This window comes from Bradysia coprophila, unplaced genomic scaffold (genome assembly GCF_014529535.1).
Source record: "Bradysia coprophila strain Holo2 unplaced genomic scaffold, BU_Bcop_v1 contig_324, whole genome shotgun sequence".
Classification (NCBI taxonomy): domain Eukaryota; kingdom Metazoa; phylum Arthropoda; class Insecta; order Diptera; family Sciaridae; genus Bradysia; species Bradysia coprophila.
This window is the reverse complement of record NW_023503584.1, coordinates 2,373,151-2,398,666: the sequence shown is the minus strand read 5'-3', so window position 1 is coordinate 2,398,666 and position 25,516 is coordinate 2,373,151. Positions and strand designations below refer to the sequence as shown.

Genomic DNA, 25,516 nt, shown 5'->3' with positions numbered 1-25,516 from the left:
ATAGCAGAAAATTTAAGAAAACAAGTTTTGTTACTCTGTCACTGACAGACTGTTAGTCCTGATAAGCTTTTGTGTCGCTTCAATATGTACACATATAAATGTACAATGATATATGTGTGGATGAGAGTTCTGGTGGATGGCCGTATTGTGAAAGGACCGTTTTGCCCTATTTCTAAAGCGATATGATGAGGCTCCAATCTGATAATAATATTTTTCAGATAAGTGTCACATATTTCGTATGCTTTTTATATACATCAATGGAAAGGGATGAAAAATCCTTTTGAACGGAAAATATGTGTGGGAACAAAAGTATTTGAGAGGAGAGTGTATAAAAAGCTTTCACAACTTTTGGTACTTGACATTCGGTGTAAAGTGTTCGAATCATTATTTCCACTTATAAATACCTAATGTGCTTCTATAGACGGTTATCCACCTTTTATCGATAACAACGACATCCAACAATGAAAGATGTAATGTTCCCTTATATAGCCGACACTCTCCAGCACCAAAGCTGAGAGTCAAGTCAGCCCCGACAAATCTTCCTCAAATAAAATTCATTGTTCGTGACAGTAGAGCTAAAGAGCTATATGTACATTTGTACGGACTTTGGACCCCATTTTTCTTTGCTCTGAAATAAAACAGGCTCATATTACCATTGCGATAAAGTTGTTAGACCTTAACTTTGGACGAGTTTAAAAAATTGTATTTTTGTTTGCTCATGTTACTAACATGATGTTAGCGACGATGCAATCTCCTTTTGTCTCCATTTTATACGTTCGAATTTACAAGACATGTGTGACCACTCATTCAACACAATATTTGTCAAATTCGAGTTCAAAAAACAGTTTGAGTCAGACGCAGAAATGTTTCATATCGATGCATAGTGCACATGTAATGATAAAAGTCCTCTATGTGCTGTGTTGTTCGTATTCAACAATCACATTTAAACTGTGCTAAAAGGTGCTTTCAATGTGCAACCAAAATGTTAGTTCAACAAATTCACAGAACAAAAGGATGAATTTTCTTGGCACGTCCGAAGTTATTGTCCGGTGATAATTCTGGTGAAAAATTTTTGGAACCAGAATTACAGACAATGGAAATTTACCGTAAATACGTTGTCCCCACATGCTTCATTTCTAGAAAATATTGTTTATATGCTACATGTGTCGAATACCCTATTTTTCATGTGTACTACTTTCAACGCCCTCAGCTTGAAATAGTACATTTTGTACCTTGGACCTTGGAGAAAAAACACCCTTTTTATCCTAGGTATAAAAAATCCATTACATAACTAGGGATAAAAAGATGAAAATTCTCGTTTTCGTGTGTTTATTGACCTCGGCTACGCCTCGTATCAACAAATTTCACTAGAAAACTTTACTTTTCATCTTTTCATCCCTAGTCATGTAATAGTATTTTAATTAAAGTTGATCCGAGGCGAAGCCGAGGTCAATAAACACACGAAAACGAGACTTTTCATTTTTATCCCGAGTTATGTAATGGATTTTACATGCTGAGGGCGTCGAAAGAAGTGCTTAAAACATGAAAAGTACGGTTTTCGACGCATGTAGCATGTAATAGTACATTACTATACCAGTGAAGTAATTTGAAATCTCGTATCTCGTATCTCGGGCTGAAGCCCTCGGATACTTTTACTCATCGTGATACGAGATATCAAATTATTTCACGTGTAAAGTATAACGTTTTACTTTACGAGCGAGGGAAAAGGTTTTCACTAGTGAGGTAATAGCCACTTTACCTCACTAGTAAAGTAAAATACTATTAAATGCTGGTTGTCAATGAAGTACTCAAAAGTCAAAGGTGTTACAAGATTTCGTTTTTATTATCTCAATCAATTCTTGTTTTATAACTCTCAAGACAACATCCTTCCAGTAAACTCAAGGACTGCTATTATATAACATCTGTGACAAAAATAAATTGATATTAGGAAATGTGGTTTTATAAAGGAAAAAAAGTGAATGTGAAACATAATGAAGTACAAGATTTTGAACTAATATTTGTGAGAGCTATGGATCAACGAAGTAACAGATTCGATGCGTTCTCCCCTCAATAGCTTGAAACGTACCACTCACTTCAATTTAAAGTTGTCTCACTCGCACTAATGGCAATCAAAGTTATTGAGTAAAAAACGATGTAAAAACCTCTGCGGAAATCTCAACGGCTATGAAAATACAACGGAATACAAGAAATTGATACACAGAAACCTAAATGAGTTTTTTTTTACGATTTTTAATGTAAAAATCTTGTATTTCACATGACAAATATCGGATTTATATATCATAGCCTGAAAGGAAGATCGAATAATATCCTTAACTCAGTCAAGCTGGTAAGTAATTTGATCTCAAATTTTTCTTAAAAATCTTATTACTGGCAAACAGACAAGCCGGTTTAAATTCCATTATTGAATTTGTATCACTTCCTTCCGTACCATTTTCAAGTTTTGTCTTTTAGCTCGAAAATTAAATTGTCGTTTTTATTACGAGAACAAATAAACGTATAACGTACGTGGATATAAACTCTGAGCTTCCACACAAATGTTTGGGAAAAAAATGAAAATTAAATTTTGATGCTTCACTCAGCACAGATTTTTTTTCATTTTTATTCTCATCGGTCGGTGGAAAGACTAGATACGGATGGTTTTCCAATGATAATAAATTTTCTAGTCTAGACGCTAAAAATGCTTCGTTTTTATTACAATCGATAAGGATGTTTGATTCAGAAATGAAAGTGAAAATATTTGAAAATGTACCATAATTACACGCTCCACCAACTTTATTTGCGTTTTATGTTGGTTGTTGTGCAGTTGGTTCGAAAGTAATTTGTTCGAAAAATGGTAAAAGAACAACATTTCTCTACTCGTTGCATGTTTGCAACAAAGGAAAACCAATGATATAGGATCGGGGTTGCTTGGGCATGATTTTATTGGTCAGTAATTTTTCCAATTTTTCATTACAAAAATAATAATACGATTTTCAACATTACTTTCGGTCGGTGAAGCTATGAGCCAGTAAATTTTCGAATTTTAGCATCAGGCAAGACAAACATCCCAGAATTAAAATCCACAAAAATAAACCCCAGATGGCAAAAGGAAATTTTGTCTTTACCAATAATTAAACGGTGTCTGATGTTACTTTAAAATTATGCCACATTGGGTACTGCAAAGCGCTGCGCTTACTGTAATAAATCGATAAGCTTTCAATTTGGATGGATCATTACGCGTTATCGTAGGAAAAGCACCGATCGTCATTACTCACTTCTATCCATTTATAATTATATCCAATGTCGATCAATTATTTTAGATTTATTGCATGGCTTTAAGACTATCGTAAGAAATCCAGTTTTATGTTAACTCATATACTCTTCAAATGCAACCTTGCAATGTGGAATTGCTGTTGGCCATTAGCCGTATTACACGAGATAAGGTAATTCTGTGTGTGATATCCTTTCTGCTATAAACATACCAATACTATGCGGTGGCTTATCGATGCGACGATGGGGCAAAGCGTTTCAAGGAAGATATAAATTTTAAAACAGAAAACTTATTCCTTGTATGAGTATGTACCATTCTCCGATACTGCTAGAACTTCATTCCTGTTGTTATTTTCTTTTGGCGAATAATGTAATGTGGTTCTTTTCGATACAGAAACTGTGTGCTCAGAAGGATATGGTACAAGGATACGATACATGTACATACAGAACACTAACAAGCTTATAACATTTCATTGTAAAAATTAGTTTTTCGTTGGAATCGGAGGACAAATTGGCAGACTGAAAGAATAAATGGATGGATTTGGAAATGAAATACTAAATCGTTGTCAATAAATGAGGGGACATAGAGTAACAGATAAAGCGTGAAAAGATTGTCGTAATTTCGTTCAGAATGATATTTCGACGATTTTGGTCAATCCATGTTGTTTTCAGTCGCAAACAATTCTCTTCACTGGTTTCACCTTTAAACGTTTCATTGGATGAGCTTTAATAACATTTTAATTTGCGAACTCAATGGATTCGTTCGTCAATCTTAAATCTAGGAGATTCGAAAAAAAATAAATAAAAGGAAAGTCAGAAAGTCGTACGACTTTGTCATAAATGGACGTTAGACTATAGATGAGTAGGTTTGACAAAAAAAAGTTTTCTAAAAGTTTCATAGGAATCAATTTTCTCGAATCTGCCGATGGATACAGAATTGTGGATGGTAGTTTAGGCTAGTGACACTAGCCCTAAGTTTGAAAAGAGTCTAGGAACGGTAGATACCGTAAAGTGATGGTAAGAGACTCGCAACTCACTTGTTCACTTCTAAGAAAATTTCAACACCGTACAGAAGCACGTGAAAATTACTGAATTTTCATCTCTTCCTGTATGCAAAGAGCAACATTCAGCAAACAATTCTGCCATCTAAAAACTAATTTTCATTCAGTTGTGTTGGTTATCCGTGTTTAAAGCAGTAGATAAACCAATCAATTACAAAATATGTAAAGCATCCGTACCACTATGCAATCTTGTAGTTAGTGCTAGCACAGTAGCACACACTCATACTGAAGGACAATAATTCATAATCCAACGCAGTCGTTCATGGTGGAAATTCCTTTTGGCTCCCCTCGGTAAACAATAATAACTGCAATGTTTAAGGAAATACGCTTGTCGTTCCTTAACGGTTAAGAGTAAACCAATGCAAAAAAGGAAAATTTTCAAAATACTCAATTTGGTGGACAAATGGAAGGGTTTGTTTTGATTAAACCGAATAGGAAAACTACTTAGAGAAGCAGACGTTGGAATTTAATCAAAAGAATTTTTCAAATTATTTTCTGAAGATGTTTGAAGTCTCTCCGGGTAGCCACTACCGCGTCCATAAAGGAGTTATTGCTACTTGGAGAGCGATGAAACTAATGAAGTAAAATATTTTGTATTGCGTACTAGACACTCGACTAAAATACTTTTAACAAAAGAAGTAGCAGATTTACTCATTATGCTGTGACACGCTTTCAAAGGCTTACGAAAGGGTAAACAAAATGTGACCCAGTTCCATTAGTAGAATAACACAGTTAATTGCTTGCTGACTGATCCAAAATAAAATGCAAATGAATGAATATAAACACAACATCAATTGTTATTGTTTACGTTCGACTATAATTTGTAAAATGTATAATCAGTTTCCATCGATGAACTGTGATACGTTTTCATTTTCAAGGATTAATAGTCGCCTAACTTTTTCAGACTTAGCAAAAATAGAGATTATATTACGACTAATAAAGTGCATCGTGAAAATGATTGCTTCGCAAATGTTTGTTTCATTAAATTTTATTACCGAAACATTTCACTTTTTATTATTGTGTGTGTGTATAAGATAAAGAATGTTGCTTCATATTGAAATAAATGAGAAATATTTCGTATAAAACGTAAGTGAAAAGCAGAGCACACAATACCACAATAGAATATTACTTTTATGTATCCTCCAGCTTTCTATTATGTTCCATAAAATATTAGTTTTAAACATAAAATTAAAAGCTTTGCGGTTTGCTTACTGTAAATATCAGAAACTTTTCATAACATTTATTTAGCAGTAAAGATTTCATAGAATATAGAATTAAGAACTGACTTATGGAGCGGATGATGTATGCAGCGGATGATTTTCAGTACTTTTATGAATACTTTAAACAACAACATGGTTTTTAAGTTTATGATGCAAGAGGGGGAGCAAAAACTATTTTGACTAGGATGGGTCAATTTTAACAACTTGAAAATCTACAACAAGTGGCATGTGCAGCTTGCCAAAGCTGCTAGTCAAACTGCATCATTACTTTTTCGTTTCCGAATACTTTTGAGTACCGAAAAACTGATTGAATGGGTTTGTTAGGCACCTCGTATTTTACTTCAAAATTTCATAGACAATTTTCTTAAAAAAACTTTGATAATGTCCAAGTCATTAAATGAATTGTTGTTTCAGCTTGATTGCAGTGATTTTAAACAACTGACTCTAAAAATAGCGTTACCACAAAATATAACAGTAATCCGGAACCACTACCACATGCCTATAATTTGTACATTTTCAACAAAGACTTGTTCATCCAGAAAACTTAATTTTCATTTCCAAGCTTATACCTACTGTGTACAACATTTCGTGTTAAAATATTTATTCCGACAGCGAAACAAATACGTAGCCCGTAGAATCTTTGAATTTGATCTGAATGAACGGGTACATTATTGTGTATAGTGGAAACATTCTGTTGCTTGAATGAAGTGAATCAACCTGAAAAAGCACATCGTACATAAAGCCAAAGAAACAAAAACCGCACAGTATACGTATACGATACAAACGAGCTTTTCCCAACCGGATGATGTACTTAATTTTGTTCGAACGTGTCTAATTACTTCCGTTTGTGTAAACAAGGAACTATGATCTAAGCATGTAGTTGTGCAGGTACAGTTATTTTAGTTTTGTGTTGCCGCACATGTAGCGTAATCCATTAACATCAAGTAGTGAATAATCGAAGAAGTAAATTGCGGATGTAATTATACAACGAAGCAATAAGTAACTGTTAATGATCACACCATAGCTAACAAAGTTGTGGGTCTGCTGTATGAAATTGCAGGTAATAGCCAGGAAATTGTTTTGTAGTGTGCTGCACATATTGCACAATGAATGGGGGTAGTAATGCGAATGAGATTGTTATGTTGCTAATTTAAAAAGATTTTGCATTCGATTTATGGTATGCAATACTCGTATTACAATTTGATTGGTTCAATGGAACAGATTGTTGCTGTGAAAAGCAATGCGGTAAATAGAGGAACCACGACAGAGTAAAGTTAACCAGGCAGGAGCGCTTGTTTGACTAGGGACCTGAATAATCTAGTAGCCCTTGATATTTTGCGAATAAAATTTTTCAATTTATGTCAGTGTTCATTTGAGTTCATTTTCATCCCATGTATTAGGTCCCTTATTTGACGTTTGTTATAGATAACGACGACAAAAATAATGACAAACTCTGGGTAATATGGTCCTTTATATAGTAAAAAACATGTTAAAAAAATTGAAGTACAAGATTTGAAATCAGCAGATTAAAAATACTGTGATCGATGGATGTAATAGAGCAGATAATAATACTGGTGATATGCTTTCCGTCTGTAACAGGTTAAACTACCAACATGGATTCTTCGGTTTGGGAAAACAACGTTGATTCCTTTCAATTCAGACTACTTCCAGAAATTCTGACACCGTCCTTAGACTACAAATACCGGCGTTTACTGACTTTTCTGACATTTGCTTCTTGTGGCTATCATCGCATGAAAATTTTAAAGTTTTGACTTCTGGTTGAGGTAATTAACCACCATAGCCCCACAACTATATAATGCTACAACTACGCGCGGCTGGTGGATCTAGCTTAACGAATGTTTGTTATTCGAATTTCATTATCATTCGAGTGTGTATACATGAAAATAATAAATTTTTACGTAGTAGCACCAATTTATAAATAAAAGCCAGTGTAATTACAGTATAACGTCTACTCCAGCAATGAGACGCATGTTTATTTACATTTACATTTTTAGAAGAAAAAACCGACTTTTTTAATCCTTCGGAGTATAATACGAAAACAAACATCATGCCCGAGAATATGAGTCGTATTATATGCGAGATAATATTCATAATTTATTAACATCAAATTTACTCGACTTTGTGCGAGACTGTTGTGGTAGACGGTATACGGCTTTTAAAAGAAATAAGTAGAAAAACTGTGAAAAATGTGTTGAAATTATGCAATTGCTTTACTCCATCTAATTTTTATCACGACAGAGTAAAATAAACCAGGCAGTAGCGGTTCATTTTCTAAACGTCAATTAAGGGACGTATGAAAACGAACTCAAATGAACTCAAATGAACGCTGACATAAATTGAATAATTTTATTCGCAAAAAATAGTGCTACTAGACTATTCTGGTCCCCAGTCAGATCAAGCGCTCCTGCCTGGTTTACTTTACTCTGCCGTGAATTTTTATGCATCAAATGACGGTGGTTTCATTCCAATTTAAGTGAACTTTTGACAAAAGAATAGCCTGAGCGCATACATTTACGTCACAAAGTTGAAAAGTCGAGTTTTCGCGTGAAGTTGATCCGAGTCGAAGCCGAGGTCAATAATCGAAAATTGATTTTTCATTTTTCGTCTGAGTTACGTACAATATTTTACATGCTGAAGGCACAGAAAAAAAATGTTTTCATGCCTTGGGATTACGGATTTTTTTCTCGTAATTTAGGCCCTCAACATGAAAGGTTATTTATGTATCTGTTGTGGACGGTACATTTTAGGCACACTTACAATGGTGACACACCCTTTTCCGCTCTGGTATTTTTTAATTAATTTTTGGCGTTTGTCTAAAGGTATAGGTATAGGACTACTGTTACAAAAATCGACTTTGTGCAACACTCTGCACACTATACAATTGCAAGTGGAATGCAACCAAGAAGGTCCCCCTGAAAATGGATTTTTCCGTCTTATTTATTGCAGCAACATTTTTCCTTCAACGAATTTAATCCACACAATACACAATGAATTCGGTCGTTCAATTCCATTTTCCATTTAACATTTGGCTTTCGTTGGTAGAATCTGTAAGACAGTACGTTATCTTATATGTGCACTCACTTACTCGCCTATACACACTCTGATGATATGAGTACATACCGTATTAAATATTAAATATTTAAATATATAATTACATTATCTCCTCCAATAAGATCAAAGAGCGTACACTTTCAGCTACACTTTGTGTCGTTTTTTAATTGTTTGTTAAATTTTATATTTTGCAATTGCTTTACTGTTCAGTTAGGAATGCCAGTCATTAGTTCCTTTACTCACTGAAAAGCCGAACCAGAACGTTTTCAGAGGGAAATTCGGCTTTAATTTGCAAAACCTTTTATATATTTAACGAGGAAAAAGAATTGAGTTTTTAATGTTAAATTGAATTAAAATTTTGTATATTTCGTGCATATTAATGTGGTTTCTTTTGGGTTTGGATCGCGCGAAAGAGATGAAAAATTAACTTGTGCTCGTAATGAAAACATGAATTCGTTTTGATTCGATGTTAAAAGCTAAGTTGAAAGAAAAAGAAATTAATTGAATACCGGAAATCTAAGGCGCTTGGGAAAAGCGTTCGTGACGATGTAAATTCTGTTTCTTGTGACTTTGGTTGATAAAAAAGAATTCATTGTGGCGTCAACAACAAGTGAGAGTTCATCGATTCCAATAGACGACGACGATATTTTGAATGCTTTGGAATTGGAATGTCGACTGGATGCATACGGAAATACTACAAATGCTCAAGTTAGTGATTGCTTTTTCGTACAATGATATCACCAAACAATTTTTCAAACTTATGAGTTCCTGTGACCTCTGACACATTAACTAATCATCATAAATCCATCACATTAATGCTATACCACCAGTGAATTTAAAATTTCGTCAGAATACAGTAGTACTCGATGCAACATGGTCATTTTCGATGGTATATTATCACACCCGATGCAATATATGCATTCTAGATGCTATATAGTCATCCTCGATGCTATATATTAGTCATCCTGGCTAGTCGTAATTTCGCGCCGTATTAAAGTAGGAATCTCGCGCCACGCGAAATTCCTACTTTATTAGTGTAATTTCGCGCCCATAAGGAATTTGTTGCTGGTAGGAATCTCGCAACGTCTCAGTTGCGATGCAGGCATCCTAACATTTTGTAAAAGGAAAATCCACTTTTTCTGAGTAAGGATACCGGTATCCTTGATGCAAAATATGTGTATCTCAGTTGGGATACCGATATCCTAACGTTTTGTAAAAGGAAAATTCACACGTTCTATGTCGTAATACCGGTATCCTTAAGGTTTTGTAAAAGGAAAATCCACACTTTCTAAGGATACCGGTATCCCTGATACAAAGCTCTAGGGTGTTAGAATAAAATTCGCATCTCCAAAATTTATGTGCCTGATACTCAACTGAATCTACCGCCAATTTATCGCCAGGTACTCGCAAAAATTCTCTAAATCAAGTTAGCCATTGAAAAATGTATGGGCGCGAAACTCCACTGTAATATGTGTAATCTCGCGCGGCGCGAAATAACTCGTTACCGTCATCCTCGATGCTATACATTAGTCATCCTCGATGCTATATATTAGTCATCCTCGATGCTATATATTAGTCATCCTCGATGCTATATATTAGTCATCCTCGATGCTATATATTAGTTATCCTCGATGCTATACATTAGTCATCCTCGATGCTATATATTAGTCATCCTCGATGCTATATATTAGTCATCCTCGATGCTATATATTAGTCATTCTGGATGCTACATATTAGTCATCCTCGATGCTATACATTAGTCATCCTCGATGCTATATATTAGTCATCCTCGATGCTATATATTAGTCATCCTCGATGCTATATATTAGTCATCCTCGATGCTATACATTAGTCATCCTCGATGCTATATATTAGTCATCCTCGATGCTATATATTAGTCTTCCTCGATGCTATATATTAGTCTTCATCGATGCTATATATTAGTCATCCTCGATGCTATATATTAGTCATCCTCGATGCTATACATTAGTCATCCTCGATGCTATATATTAGTCATCCTCGATGCTATATATTAGTCTTCCTCGATGCTATATATTAGTCTTCATCGATGCTATATATTAGTCATCCTCGATGCTATATATTAGTCATCCTCGATGCTATATAGTCATCCTCGATGCTATATAGTCGTAAGAATTTAGTTGTATAAAATCAAACGTTTTCACTTAAAAATGAAAACTTTCTTGTGAATATGAAGGTATCAGTGTAATAAGCATAACTCTGTATGAGTAGAGAGTGCAACAAAATCTTCTACTTTTATTCTCAGTTAAAAACTAGAAAATTGCAATGACTGCAAGTCAAGCTAGCACATACATATCACGCAAATTATACGACGTATGCTATTTAATAAACATTTTATAGCAAAAGTGCAAATTATGACACGCTAGTGTAATCAAATTGTACAACTTTTCACATACGTGATATGCTTGCATGCGGTAAATGAGTGCGGTTCACATAGAAAAATTCTTTCTGAAAGGATAATGAAGCTTTAAAAAGCTGCTTATTGCATCTAAAAATCTTTTTACGTGTGCGAAGTATTTTGGCCATTTTTAGTAAATAGAACGCTATGTTGCTGATTAGATCTTTTAAATTTATGATAGCACTAAAACGTAAAACCTTTTTCGTTCAGAAAGAAATGTGTGGTAGCCACTTCCACTACTGTTTAAAAGTAGATAGATTTTGTGGTACAAAAATGGCAGATTCAAGAGAAATACATTCTCGACAACAGAAAAAATCGACTAAACCCAATGATTTAATGAAAAACATTTTTCTGTTCCATCCATAAATCACGTTTTTTATTTAAAAAAAAATTACATAAATTTGCACTGAAGGAATTCCCCAGATAGATTTTTTCAGAGAGAGAGAGAGAGAGAGGCAAAAGAAAACCCACAAACGGGTAATTAATTTAAAGTCTTATTTTTCTTATTTGAAGAACATTTTGCTCATAGTTTTAGATTTAAAAAAAAAAAAAAACGGGGAAAAACCTGATGATCATTAGATATTCATATGTGACCTTTTTGATATAAAAGTGGAATTCTCGCGTCGATTAGTTCATAGTTTACTCGACAACGTTGAAGCTACCTCATCCAAAAATGCTCAAATTAATTTTTGTGTTGATTGTGTCGGTGTCATACATCAGTTTATCTGATGCCTGTTCGTGTATTCCCGGTTTTGAAAAAGAGACCCACTGCAAGTCTATATTTGCTGGTACACTTAAAGTGACTGGTCCATCCTACACTTGTGGTGATCTTCAAACTTGCTATCCAGTTGTTGCAGTTGAACGATATCGTGGCTCTGGACCACTTTCACCAACAATTGTCACCACCTCATCCAGTTCGGCGGCTTGCGGTGTGACGTTGTATCCTGGTCGCACCTATTTTGTGAGAGGAAATGATCCTCCTTCTGAGAACAATCGACAGGACGAGATTGGTGTTTATTCATGTGGTGGATATGCGGACTGGACAGATTTATCACCGGAGGAGCTTTTAACGAAAGAGAAGGAAAACAAAGCTATTATATGCGATTGAAAACGAGAATTGAATGAAATAAAGTATCGATAGATTTTGGAAAAACCTTTTTAAGACATGTACGAAGTGAACGGGACCCATTACCTTACTTCATGTTGGTACATGTATGAAGTGAACGGGACCCATTACCTTATTTTATGTTGGTCATTCGAATCCTTGAGTAAAGTGAAGCTTTGTTTAGTAATAACCAAAAGAATTCTGACTTTACAGGTGGGAAAACTATTGGGTCTGGTCCTTCGTTTAATTTAGTTTATTGGGATGAGAGCTAGCAAGATAGAGAAAAGTTAACCAGGCAGGAGCGCTGTTTTGACTAGGGACCTGAATAATCTAGTAGCCCTATATTTTTTGCGAATAAAATTTTTCAATTTATGTCAGTGCTCATTTGAATTCATTTTCATACAGTGTATTAGGTCCCTTATTTGACGTTTCGAAAATGAACCGCTCCTGCCTGGTTTATTTTACTCTGCCAAGGAGCTAGCGTTGCCTGAGTAGGTAGATTATTACTATTTCGTATGGCATTAAAAAAGCTGATTATCACATCGCAAATATTAAAATAAAAAAGTTCAAACAAAGCAAAAAAAAAAAAAATCAACGTCGGGAAAGCATACTATCGTCACACTTGAACATCCAATTGATTGAGCCATTGAATAGCGTTAGGCGTCAGTTCGTGTAATTCGACTAGGCCACCAGTGAACTTTCTTGTTGAATCCGTTGAATGTGTTTCAGTTATTCCTTTATTATTAAACATCTACAGTCATTCATAATAACACTAAGTTCGAACATGGTTTTCAGCATTGTGTCATCATATTTTTTATCTTCTTTTGGATCTATTTTATTTTCCGCAGATGTGTAGATTACACGCAACGACAGTTTTTCTGTACATATTTGAGACTCTCAAAAGAACAGGTCAGCTATCTGTTCACATTTCTATAATATAAAGTTTCAAGTTTGTTGTTGGTTTGATTGTTTGTCCACAAGGAACCAATACGAAAAGTCTTAGAAACTTGGCATGCGTTATTTGACGCGTAGAGTTTTTTTTTTGTTCGTTTGCGTCGTGGATAAAAACGAAGCAACATTTTTTACCGCGTGAAAATTTTTGACTTTAAATTGAATTTATTTTTGATGCGTGAAAATACTTTTGACCCGTGAAAATAGTTTTTGGGGGATTTTTTTTAGAGGAAAATATTTACACATTTTTCCCGAGCGAAGCCGGGATACTCCACTAGTACCTAATAAAAGAAAATATCCTACACAAAATCATCTTCGTTCTCCATAAATTATTTCCTAACGCTCTTCAACATAAACAAACACCCATCAACTCTATCCATTCCATCAAATCATTAGTATAAATTTATTTATTTTGCGCATAAAAACAACCTCTCTCTAATTGAAAATTAGATTTTCTTCAACATAAAATTGGTTTTATGAGCAGTTCAGCACATTTATTTTAGACATGTCTGAACGTATTATTACCGTATACACGGTTCATGATTACATGTGTTTCGAATATAATTTATAGGAGCCCATCGGATGCCCGAAAGTATTTGACTCGATACTGTGCTGGCCCGAAACAAATCCGGATTCGGTGGCGGTTCTACAATGTTTTCGTGAATTCAAAGGAATCTTTTACGACAGCACGCGTAAGTTATACGTCTTGTTATATACGCTTAATATAATATAATCATGTATGCTTCACGGAATGTCGGTGTTTGCTTTCAAAAGAACTTTTGTTCCACATAATGTTTTATTAAATTTAAAATTTACTTTATGAATGTGCCTGTATGGTTGGCTTTTAGATCTTAGTCTGGTAAATATTAGTAAAAGGATACTATAAAGTTGAAATGAATAGGAAATGTGCGGCTTAGCAAATTTGGTTTATAAAATTTTTTGGTTGATAAAGTTTAAACGTAAAACATTTATTATGATACATTGTTCCAACGTGGTGTACCCTAGCATGAAAACGGTATCAAAATGCAGATACGTGGTCGTTGTACGGTATTTTGCAGACCTAGGAATATTACAACCGTCCTGTAGTATGTTGGAATGGTTATAATTAACCTTCCACGAACGACTATCAGCTATCGAATGCGAGAAAGCAAGTAGACGATTAGTTCTGGCAAACGATGATACTTATATAGTAAAATTTACGTGCAAAAAATGAATAAAGGAAGTGGTCAATCTACTAAAGGTGCTTAGGTCTATTTGATTTTGGACAAACAAACGTCGAAAATCGATATTTTACTTATGAGAACAGAAAACTCCAAAAACTCTGTAAATATTCAGTGTCTCCAGCATCATAGCACTGAGCCAAGCACTAGAACAGATTTTTTTAACGGATATTTAGCCTCTCTAATATGATCTGTTACAAAATAAACAAAGTTTTTTGAGGCACCACAAGTATAATGTTAATGAGTCCCTCTAAAGAGGCAAAAATTCACGTTAAAATGTGGACAACGAGGTCATTTCAAACAGATTTATAGAAATTCAAACAAATAATTGTCAAATATTATTCTTGAATGAAAATTTGTCAATAAACACCGGCAACTCTCATTTTTTATAATGACAACATGTTACGGTTGTATACGCAGGCCCCTCTTGGAAAACTGGTCTACTGCTTGGTTGCATATGCTATGCCTGCGCTGCATCTATTTAATATTGTGAAGTTTCACAACGGCCATGTCTTCCAATTACGACTGCAGTTAGTTTTTATAAAAACCACTTTTTACCGAGTGGGAAACAGCTCCGGAAAATTGTGCAACAGGTGCGAAAAAAGTCACTGATTTATCCGGAAAATTATAGAGTCATTCCGAAAGTAAAAGACTAGTAAAGTCGGGAAAAGTAACGAAGTCACGAAATATCGGCGATATCCGGAAAATCCCGGTTCTATTGAAAAATTCTCGAGAGTAAAAAAGAAAGAAACGGGAGTCAAAACGGGACATGGAAAGTCAAAGTCTATGCCGCCGTTTTTCAGTTGTCGAAACACAATGAAGTTTTGCGTGAGGTTTCTTTTCTGAAATTACCAGTCAGGTCAAACTGGTTGTTTAATGTGCTTGAACTTGAGTCTTGAGAAAGCAATTAATCCGTATTCTAACGGGAATAATAAAATACACATACCAGAGATCAATGTTTGCTAAGTAATTACTGAACGAAAGACAAATGAATTGCCCACGTAAGACATAGACAGTCAACGAACTGAGTGTTGCTCGTGAATTCTTACATGCAGTATTTTTCTTACAAAATTATACGATCGTATTGCAGTCTAAACAGATTACTTACTGGCTTCAGTGTACAAAAATTGTAATTTATGTTTCCATCAAAGACATTGTATTATATACTTTTCCGTAGCTAGAAGCATCCTTTTTAGGATGGTATGAATGTTTTCATTAAAAGCACAACCAAATGGATATATATTTAAATCGCGTAAAGAGATACAACCAAATCGGATAGCGCATTTATTGGCTTATTTATTCAACATTTTATTTCGCTAAAACATGCTTTGTGAATCTGAATTCATTTTCTGCGATTTATATTATGGAACGTAACTAAAAAAGGAAATTTCTTAATATTCATTGTGCTTTTGTTTGCGTATACACTTGAGAGATAAAAAGAAATATAATAAATAAAGCAGAATAATTGTGTGGATTTTTCTGTTGTTGTTGTATAAAGATTGTACGGTTGCGGTGGTATGAAAATGTGTAAACTAAGAAATGTTCAGACTTTTTTTTTTGTCTAATAATCTGAACAGGTGCAAAGATAATGATGATGCTTTGTTTAACCGTTATGCTGGAAGATTTAGTAAAAACACGAATTAAATTAAATGAAGCCAATTTATATGAGTTAAGATACCCCTTAACGACCCTTCACTATAAAATCCTTCTTATTGATACAATCGTCTTTTTCGGGATAAAAATGTGCAATGGGACAATGAACTTTCTTATGAAGAAGAACACAAATAGATGGTGTGGAAGCCAGACCAATTTTTGGAATAAAATTCTATAAAAATTACAGTCGACGACTTTCAAAATAAGTAACGTTTCAGCTGTTTTTCAGCTGATCCACTCATATACAAACAAATATGGCTTGACGTCTTTAAACGGTATTATCACGCGGATGCTGAAACAAATGCGTTATTCATTTAAAAGTAGCCAACTGTATTGAAAAATTCAAAATTTTATTTCAGGAATTTGCAAGAATTTTTAAGAATTAAATTTCATATTGGAAGGACTGGAGAAGCTCTGTACAATAAGTTCTTAGAACTATCAACTATCCTAGTATGATAAATGTACCTTATACATAATGCTCTACCAACGGCTTGCAAATATAAATCATATTAGGGATCATTAGTAAAACGTTTTCCAGAATTTTCACACATTTTTTTTCAATATTTGCCGAATTTCCCAAACCTGATTTTAGAAAAATTAGTAAAAAATTGAGAAAATTCGGGAAAATGTTTTCCCAAAAATAGTAAAGTGGGAGCAAGATAAAATGTTCTATTTTTTCGCTTTAAACGAAATACAGTTTTTGTAGAAAGCATTTAAACAACATCGCAGTATAAAAGCTTACGAATGTGCAATAGAGCTGTTTGTGGTTTGCGGTTTACCCGACAAAGCCTTACGAATGTTATGCAAATGTTCAAATGTGCAAAGAAATTTCAAAACTTCTTAAACATTAACGACAAGCATACTAAGCATTGACTGCTCTATTTCATTCAACGCGTTTCTTCACATCACATTGCAATGTGTATTATAATGCAGCCTTCTTGATCGTTCAAATGAATTTCTGCACTGTCAGTGCTTTGCTGTAACACAAGAATTTTGGTACAAAATGTAGGACATGTTTTGCATTGGAAAGGTGATTATGGCCCGAGATTGCGAAAAAAGTTGTATCTACCACGGTAGTTATGCCTGTATTTTTTCGCACACGACGTCTTGTCGACCTCGGCTTCGCCTCGGGTCGATAATCGACATATTGTGCGAAAAAATACCTTCCTTGGTAGATAAATAACAATTTTAGGTTTTATTGGGTTTACCACGCGTAAACATATCAAATGTGTGTAAGCTTTTATACTGTAATTCAATGCAAATGGCTCAAATACTTCGACGAAAACTACATTTAATCGAAAATCGATCAATATTAAATGCGTCGGCTTTACATGCGGATCCTAATTTGTTCCGAGCAATGTCAACTGTTATCGACATCGACGAAAAAAAATCAACGGTGGCATCTGGATAACGTAATATTAAATAGCAAAAAGGTAGACCACATCTAAACGAGGTAGAAGATTTCCAACTGAAGTTATTGACAACGGAAGTAGTAGACTCGAATATTATTCCGGGGATCTACTTGACGCTTGTGAAAGTTTAAGAAAAGGCTTTTGTATGTTCACTAGCACTATCGCTCCTTTCAAACACCACAATAAATATATTAGTAGTAGTGCTTAGTGCGTACAAATTCTTTTTTTTTGACATTGAACTAAAGTCAGGTGATGGAGATCAATGGATCAATAGAGTCGTTTCTTGAACACACAGCATCCAGGTGATCTACTAGCCGATCCTATTGTTTTTTTTAAAGCAAAATGACCAAAAAGTTTTGAAAGAATGCTAAGTTAATGCTGACTTCGTGAAGCATCCATATATTACGACAAAATGTTATTTGGTTAACGAATTGAATATGAATTAATCTAAAAATTATCCCCACAGAAAATGCAACAAAATATTGTCGAAATGACAGCACATGGGACAATTCCAATTACGAAAAATGTTTGCATATCGCAAACGATACCGAGCTGCACGATTTCGTTCCATCGATTGAACTACCGACCATTATCTACGGATTTGGATACATACTGAGTTTAAGTTCGCTGACATTAGCACTGATTGTTTTCCTGCATTTAAAGTAAGATAACGTAGAACATCGAGCCATGAAACTCTTTTCCGTTAATACTCGTTTTGTTTTAAATTATGCAGAGAACTTCGTTGTCTAAGGAATGCTATTCATGCAAATTTATTTTTAACGTACATCCTGTCGGGATTACTTTGGATATTGATGCTTTCTCTGCAGGTAATCAAGGGGATTATAAAATTTAAACGAAATTTCTGTTATGCAAATTAGCATCGCATTTTTTCCATCATCAGATTACAGTCAAACCGGGAGTAGCAGGATGCATAATTTTAGTTATACTTTTCCATTACTTTAGTTTAACCAATTTTTTTTGGATGCTCGTCGAAGGTAAGATTAAAATTAAAATTATGTTAAAGTTGCAGATATTTCGTGTCCGTTCCGTGACTATATATGGATTTCAAAGAAATCATTTCATGGATTTCAAATCGCAACTTTAAACGGCTAGTCATTTGTTATCGAGAATAACGCGAAGAATAAGCGATAATCTCTGACTCTTCTCATTTTATATAAGAAATATGTCATACAAATGAAATGAAAGATTTTGTATCCAACACTTGCAACAAATGAAGTACTAGATTTAACCTGTCACAAACGGCAAGCATATTTACAGTTTACTTATCCAATCTATTACTTCATTTGATCGAAGATTTTCAAAGATTGATTTCAGAAATCTTTTACTTCATTTGTTTTGACCACGCTTTTTGCTATATAAGACCTCATTTGTCGATGCTTGTCGTTTATTATTGCTGTCGTTGTCGATAGCAGATGACAGAGGTTACAGAGGTTAATGATCATGTTGCAATACGTTTGCCGTTTCTATAAGGTTTTAACGGATTTCATGTTACGTTAGTAATTGCATGAAGTTGTAGGGTGTCATCCTTCAGTACCTTCCACCTCGAGACCGAAATGAAGTCTGAATCTCCATACAAAATTTTCTTTCTATGTAAAAGGTGACCACTGAAGGAGGTAAAAAATATCCAAAGAAAATAAACCGAAAGACGTATTGAGTCATTTATAACTGACGTCCTACGCTAAATGCACACGCCACGAAAAGTGAATGGGCCCTTTATAACTCAGAAATATTGTTTATGGGATCATAAGATAAAACTGTCTTTATAGCTGTCTTTAATGAATTGTCGACAAATTTATTGCTAATTAAATATGGTTCCTCCCCTATCTTTAAATTCTGCCGAGAAAGCAAATATTTACTTCAGTTCGATGTATTTACATTTACATGGTGTAAATGTTATCATATTCAATTTTCTGCGGCAGCGTAAACAATACATAATTAATAAAAACCTAAACAAACCCATTTTCCACTGAATTTCAGATAGGAAAAAAATCTTCAGATATCCTTTCTCTTGCTAAATTCAATGTCGCATCGGATCCGTTCTGAAATTTCATGTTTCGAGTAATTGGGGAATGTATAGCCAGTTATGTTGGCTTGAATTTACTTGAGTTTTTTTTTTACTCTCTCTCCTGTTATTTAACTATTTAAGTATTCGCTGTACGTAGCATATTTACACACTCAAAATTGTAATATTTCATTTCGGATTCAGGCCTTTACCTGTACATGTTGGTTGTAGAGACGTTCTCCAGTGATAAATTAAAATTCAAGATGTACGCGATACTGGGTTGGGGTAAGTGAAATTGTCGTTCTTTTTTGTGTATTCATAGTGTTGTGTGTTAATAATGCTTTATGGGATGTAGGGGCTAGCTTGTGTTGTCTAAAAGGTTTGGATAACAGATTGAAAAATCATTTTTCGGATATAGTCATTATGAATGTTTAAAAATGAACTCTGATCTTGGGGTAATTAGAATGGGAAATGAAAATTGGAAAAGATAAAAATTCTAATTTGGTATGAGAGGAAAATACATTTCCATTAAAATCTGTGTAGATATCCGATACGAATGATTATACGAAATTCAAGCAACAGTTTTGATCTTTGTACAATTACCAAGTTGCGGTAAGGAATACAAACGGAAACGAGTCGATTAAAGAGAAAGCATCGGGCATCTCTTCAATGGTAATAGAGTGTCTCTGTGAATCTGTGTTTGGTAAGAAAGATAAATTATAAAAATCGGTTTAAACTAACCAGCATCGACGATGCTGCATCTTCAAAATTTTCCATTTCTTATCTTCATTTGATACTCCCGTAGATTTAAGTGTAATAAGCCGCGGAATACTTCAAAAATTTCTCTACCTCACACTTATCATCGAACTTAAAGCCACTATTACCTTTCAGGCAAGGAAAGAATTTTACTTTGACTTCCCTGCACGGAATTGCAAGTGTTAGTAACGGCATATTAAACCTAATAACCCCCAGCATTTCGTACGGTGTTAAACATTTATAATTGGTGCATGTCAAAGATATGCTGTAATTAATTTTCCAAATTAAATTTTTCTGGCTCGGTGTCTTCTTATAGCAATCAATCATTTGAACCAAAACGACCAGCAAATTGAATGGAAACAAATGTTCCATTATGAGTAGCGCAATTTTAAATATAAATTGCACGTGTCTGATCATTTACCTGTCCTTGGCAAAAGGAAGACGAAAGAACTGATGCCTTGGGCATTTGTCCCTTATAATTCGACTTACATTACAACGAAACCAATACTGCAAACAATCGTATAATTAATTTTTCGCTGTATTCATTGCTGCTTGTTATAGTTATTTATACATTTCTAGACTCAGCTTTCACTTAGATGTATAACATTATGTCTCAGCAACAATTTTTAAATGGAAAGCCCATCGTTTATTTAACACAATAACCACGGAATAGTAAGAAAGAATTGGCGAAGGTATCGAACAGCCAAGACTCAAGTCATGTCCGATCCGAATTATAATGTTTTTACTTACAATACTAACGACTCTTCGTAGCCAATGCATAGGAGAAATGAATTCTTTTTGATTTTTTTCCTAACTGGTGTTGAAATATCGCTACTTTTTCACGTATTTCCAACGTCGTTTAGAAAAAACGTTATTCCTAACGTTGCTAAAATGCTTTTTTAACGAATTTGATTCGATTCGATAACAGCATGTAGACAAATTTTTTCAACTTTGTCATCACCCTGGACAATTACGACCAACGGCAGTCGCTGGACAACTGGCAGTCCACTCTTTTCTTTAATATTTAGTTACACATTTTTTTGGTTGTTGCTGTACAAGAGATTCCGAAGCCGAAAACAAAGTATTGATGTCTAGCGCGTCCATACGAACATTTTTCGACTTATGTTGGGTATATATCACAGCGTCTCTGTATGGCCAACAAACCTTCACTCTTCCAACTAAATCAGCTGACGAAATTATTCGACTTTTAGTTCATGAATTTATTTACTATTTTATATGTAAAGATAAGTAAACAACTAGTAATTTTTCCACACAATCAGGACCGTCTACAGGTTCTCTAGAGGCATTGATCATTCGAATCGGATGTGGTTTAAATTTAGTTTTCATATAAGCTTGATGAAGTTTTCGCTAATTCATTCTTAAGGGTATTACATCTCACCTCATTTCATCTCGCCTTGAGATAATGAGGAACGATTTTCATCTCGTGTCCGTTTTAAAATCTTTTACTTCATTTATTTTAACAAATATTTATTATGTAAATAAGGTAATATTACCCAAACCGTGTTGCTTATTTTTGTCGTCATTGTCGTTACTAGATCCGTTTCTAATGACTACATTAAAACTGTTATAGTTTTCCCGGCAATAATCATTATGATCTGGGCGATTGTGAAAAGTGTTATAACAACGCCATTAGGGATTTATGACCTAGGTTTGGATCCGATGAGTGAGGTAAAATCGAGTTTTGTAAACACGAATCGATTTGACCATTTTGTTACAAATCTTTGCACGGCAAATAGCATCAACTTGATTGTACATGGATGCATGAGTCGCAAATCGACTGGATATATCAAGGACCCGTTTCTGCTTGCTTGGTGATAAATTCCATTTTCCTTCTACGTATTATGTGGGTGAGTGGTACGATTTCAATTAACAAAATGAACATTCGGAATGCACAAAGAAAAACTGAAAAAGTTTCTTTTATCATAAAGTGTGTTTTTAAGGTGCTTATTATCAAATTGCGATCGAACAACAATGTCGAAACGAAACAATACCGGAAGGCGACGAAAGCTTTATTGATCTTAATACCATTGCTGGGCCTTACATATTTGGTGGTAATAACCGGTCCAGTCGATGGTCTTGGCAAATATATCTTTGCGATTATTCGAGCTCTACTTATAAGCACGCAGGTAATGTGCGAAATGAATAAAATTGTTGACCCAAGTCGATGAAGTTTTAAACAAATTTCAGGGATTCTCAATATCTGTCTTTTACTGCTTTTTGAACTCGGAAGTCAAGCAAACCATTCGACAACGGTTTTTCAGATGGCAGGATGAGAGGAATATTCAATACAGCCAAAGAAATGCCAACACTCATCAAAAGTTGATGTAAATGACATTGTCTGTCTTCAAATGTAGAAATTTCAAAAAAAAATATTTTTCGTTACAGAAATTCGTCATCTAATGGGACTCAGAGATCCGCAGTCGATAACGGACGGTTAGTAAACTGTTAAATATTTGAAAAGAATCTCTTAATTATATTTACATTAAATGAAGTAATAGATCCGAACGTATTCTGATATGCGGCAAGTCTGTGAAAGATAAAATCTTTTCGAGGTTTAACAAGCTTATATATACTCAATACTCACATTGAGACTCAATTTGTTACTTCTCCCGTTTGAAAGATCGCACAATGTCTGACAACAGATCTTGTACTTCCTTCGTTTTGCCCATGAAAAACACTATTATTGCTGAGGTTTTTGTGAATAAAACAGATGACTAAAACCTACCATTTACTGTTTCTAGGCTAACTGATGTGAGTCCAATGCTATAGCCGTTAACTTGACGTTAAAAAATTGGAGTACAGGCAACTTAAAGACATTGTATTCATCGTCGCAGTGAAAATATTAAAGCAAAGATGAAATATTCTGTAAATTTGTTTGTTTATTTACATTAAAACTACAACGAAAATGGTACAACTAATTGTCTTGACTGTAGTCGACAACTCAGAATCTCTGTCTCATATAATAATCAATGGCTGTTGAAAATGCAGCAAAACCAGCAGCACCTAGTATGCCCGCTTTCACACCAGCTGAAATACGGAAACAACGTGATGAATGGACGTAAGTAAAAGTCGGAAAGGAAAGGCCAAATTGTCAGTTAAAGGTCAGATTCTCTCTGTCCTCCGAAATAAAAAAAAAATCCAGAAAATGGAAAATCCCTTGAAGGAAATCGTCAATTTCAATGCAATTCATTAGGAAATCGTAAAACCTTCAAAACTGGAAGAAAATTCCTGACGCTTGTAACTGTCTCTCCAAGAAAGTCTTCCCAAAAACCTCCGACTACGATTCGGATCGCTTCAAAAATTATGTTTAAATTGTGACTGTGACTAATTGACGTCGATAAAGAAATTGTTTCCGTGGAATCGTTCACAAGGATTGATGCTGATTGATGAAGAGCGTTCAAATTATGTGTATCTACGCCGATGGCATTAGACATTTATAGGGAGTTACTGAAGATCTCAAAAATCGATCGATAGAAATTAGAAATCTATCGAAAGTCAGACCGTTCTAAACCGACGGTGAACATGCATCGTTCTGAGTACATTCAATAAAATTTAAGGTGTCTCCCTTGTCTCGCGGATGTTGTCACCGAATGTCTAGCCACCTTTGATTCTTAACTAATTTTAGAAAGTCCCGAAGATAATCAATTTTCTCACCTCTAAGACCTATCAAGCCTCCGGTTATTCCTCCTGCATATGTGCCATTTCGCCAGTCACTTTTGCCGCGACACTAAATTGAAGAGAAGGAGATGAGAAACAGCGCCCACTGAACGGTTGCACTACTCAACCAAACGTTTTCTTACCGATTCGATCGTGCACTCGACTCCTGCAAACATCAATCCAATGACGGAAAAGTTCTTCGCATAGCCATGCGTGGTTTTCCTCATTTCACGGAAGATTTCTCTGGCGGTTTGTTGTTTTTCTGGTACACCGGGTACAGCAATGTTGGGATTGACGGACGAACTAAAAAGTCCAATAGCGGCACCAAGACCATAACCTAATTGGGAAATGAATCAGTGACTGGAAGTCATCGAAGGACACAGTAATGGTTAGATCATTTACCCATCACGCAGGCCATGAATGACTTGAAGAAGCAGCTTTCAAAGAATGATTCGACCATTTTCTCTTCACTCGTTTTGATTGCCACTGGACCCAGATTTTTCGGGATGATAATGTTCTCGCGGTATCTGTGATTGGCCGATTGTGGATGTCGGTAAGTTGTGTTTTGATTATGAAATACGTTGACATGGAATGTTCACTGTTTCCCACTTACCGTTGCATATTGACGAAATGTCTGGCCAGACTGTCGAGTTCTGAGTTTTCGAAGAACACATTTCTTTCAGTTTTATTCTGATTTGTCTCTTCGTTTGAGTTTTTCAGCAAGGATGGTAGCAAAGACATTTTTTGTTTTGAATTTTATTGAACATGACAGCGATGACAGCCAATAATATTTTTATGTGCGCCGATGTTTGTACACGCGAGGATGTTGCTCACATTCAAGTATTTTTGAAAGTTAAATACCCGAAACAATGCTCAATAATGGGATTGTAGCACTCATTGTTAGTTTTTGTAGTAAATTGAATAGAGCGGAACCCAGTTTAAAGCAATGAACGTCAACACAAGGTATGGTCGAATGTCAAACTTTGTATGGAGCGGAGGACATAGCAATTTCATATAAACAAACTCACCTCTCATGAGAGGTGAGTTTGTTTATATGAAATCGCTATGTTCTCCGGTTTGTATGAATAGACCATACCTGGTTTATACTTTAATTGGTCAACACAAGGTATGGTCGAATGTCAAACTTTGTATGGAGCGGAGGACATAGCGATTTCATATAAACAAACTCACCTCTCATGAGAGATAGCCATGTCCTCCGGTTTGTATGATGTAATGTACTCTGTGGGTCAGCTGTCAAACATTCATGAATTGATAGAAAACATTGTGGGAAAGTCCAGTTCAACTTTGTATGAGTGCGGAGAGCCGTTGTCATTATATTTCCATTATTTCACCTATAAGGCAAGCCCACACCAAGGCTGTATACTTTGGGGAGGTCACACAGATGCAGATACGCGGGTTACACACCACGTTTCATACATAAAATTCACCACGCCATACAAATTCGATTTTGGTGAATTTGTTTGTATGGAAAAGGTGTGTTCCCGCGTATCTAATAAAATGGCGATCTGCGTGACCTCCCCAAAGTATACAGCCTTGAGCCCACACAAGCGTCGTCGGTTTTCGAAGTTTTACAGATGAAGGCAACTTCACATTCTATATAAAGATCCTCGTATTTTGACATGTGACCCAGAATTATA

General features: G+C 35.0%; 2 protein-coding genes across 4 annotated transcripts; one reads left to right on the top strand and one right to left on the bottom strand.

Annotated features, from left to right (window-relative positions):
• Window positions 1–8,770: 8,770 nt before the first annotated feature.
• LOC119079432 (diuretic hormone receptor-like) lies at window positions 8,771–23,071 on the top strand. Of its 3 annotated transcripts, none has more exons than XM_037187344.1 (12): window positions 8,771–9,331; window positions 13,688–13,808; window positions 17,868–18,063; window positions 18,135–18,228; window positions 18,303–18,396; window positions 19,629–19,709; window positions 21,772–21,869; window positions 21,938–22,048; window positions 22,142–22,327; window positions 22,389–22,525; window positions 22,587–22,634; window positions 22,943–23,071. In XM_037187344.1, exons 4-12 carry the CDS (start codon window positions 18,214–18,216, stop codon window positions 22,968–22,970), a joined length of 798 nt encoding a protein of 265 aa, XP_037043239.1. In that variant the 5' UTR covers window positions 8,771–9,331; window positions 13,688–13,808; window positions 17,868–18,063; window positions 18,135–18,213; the 3' UTR covers window positions 22,971–23,071. The 3 variants fall into 3 exon arrangements, with proteins under 3 accessions (XP_037043239.1, XP_037043238.1, XP_037043240.1); XM_037187343.1 differs by having other exon boundaries at window positions 22,130–22,327; window positions 22,943–23,065; XM_037187345.1 differs by lacking the exon at window positions 19,629–19,709 and having other exon boundaries at window positions 8,772–9,331; window positions 22,130–22,327; window positions 22,943–22,980.
• LOC119079433 (mitochondrial import inner membrane translocase subunit Tim22) lies at window positions 23,063–24,650 on the bottom strand. Its single transcript, XM_037187346.1, has 5 exons — window positions 24,472–24,650; window positions 24,261–24,385; window positions 24,002–24,195; window positions 23,856–23,928; window positions 23,063–23,228 (listed from the first exon to the last, which is right to left on the bottom strand). The coding sequence occupies exons 1-5, from the start codon at window positions 24,597–24,599 to the stop codon at window positions 23,143–23,145; spliced, it is 606 nt and encodes a 201-aa protein (XP_037043241.1). The 5' UTR covers window positions 24,600–24,650; the 3' UTR covers window positions 23,063–23,142.
• Between the last annotated feature and the right edge of the window lie 866 nt (window positions 24,651–25,516).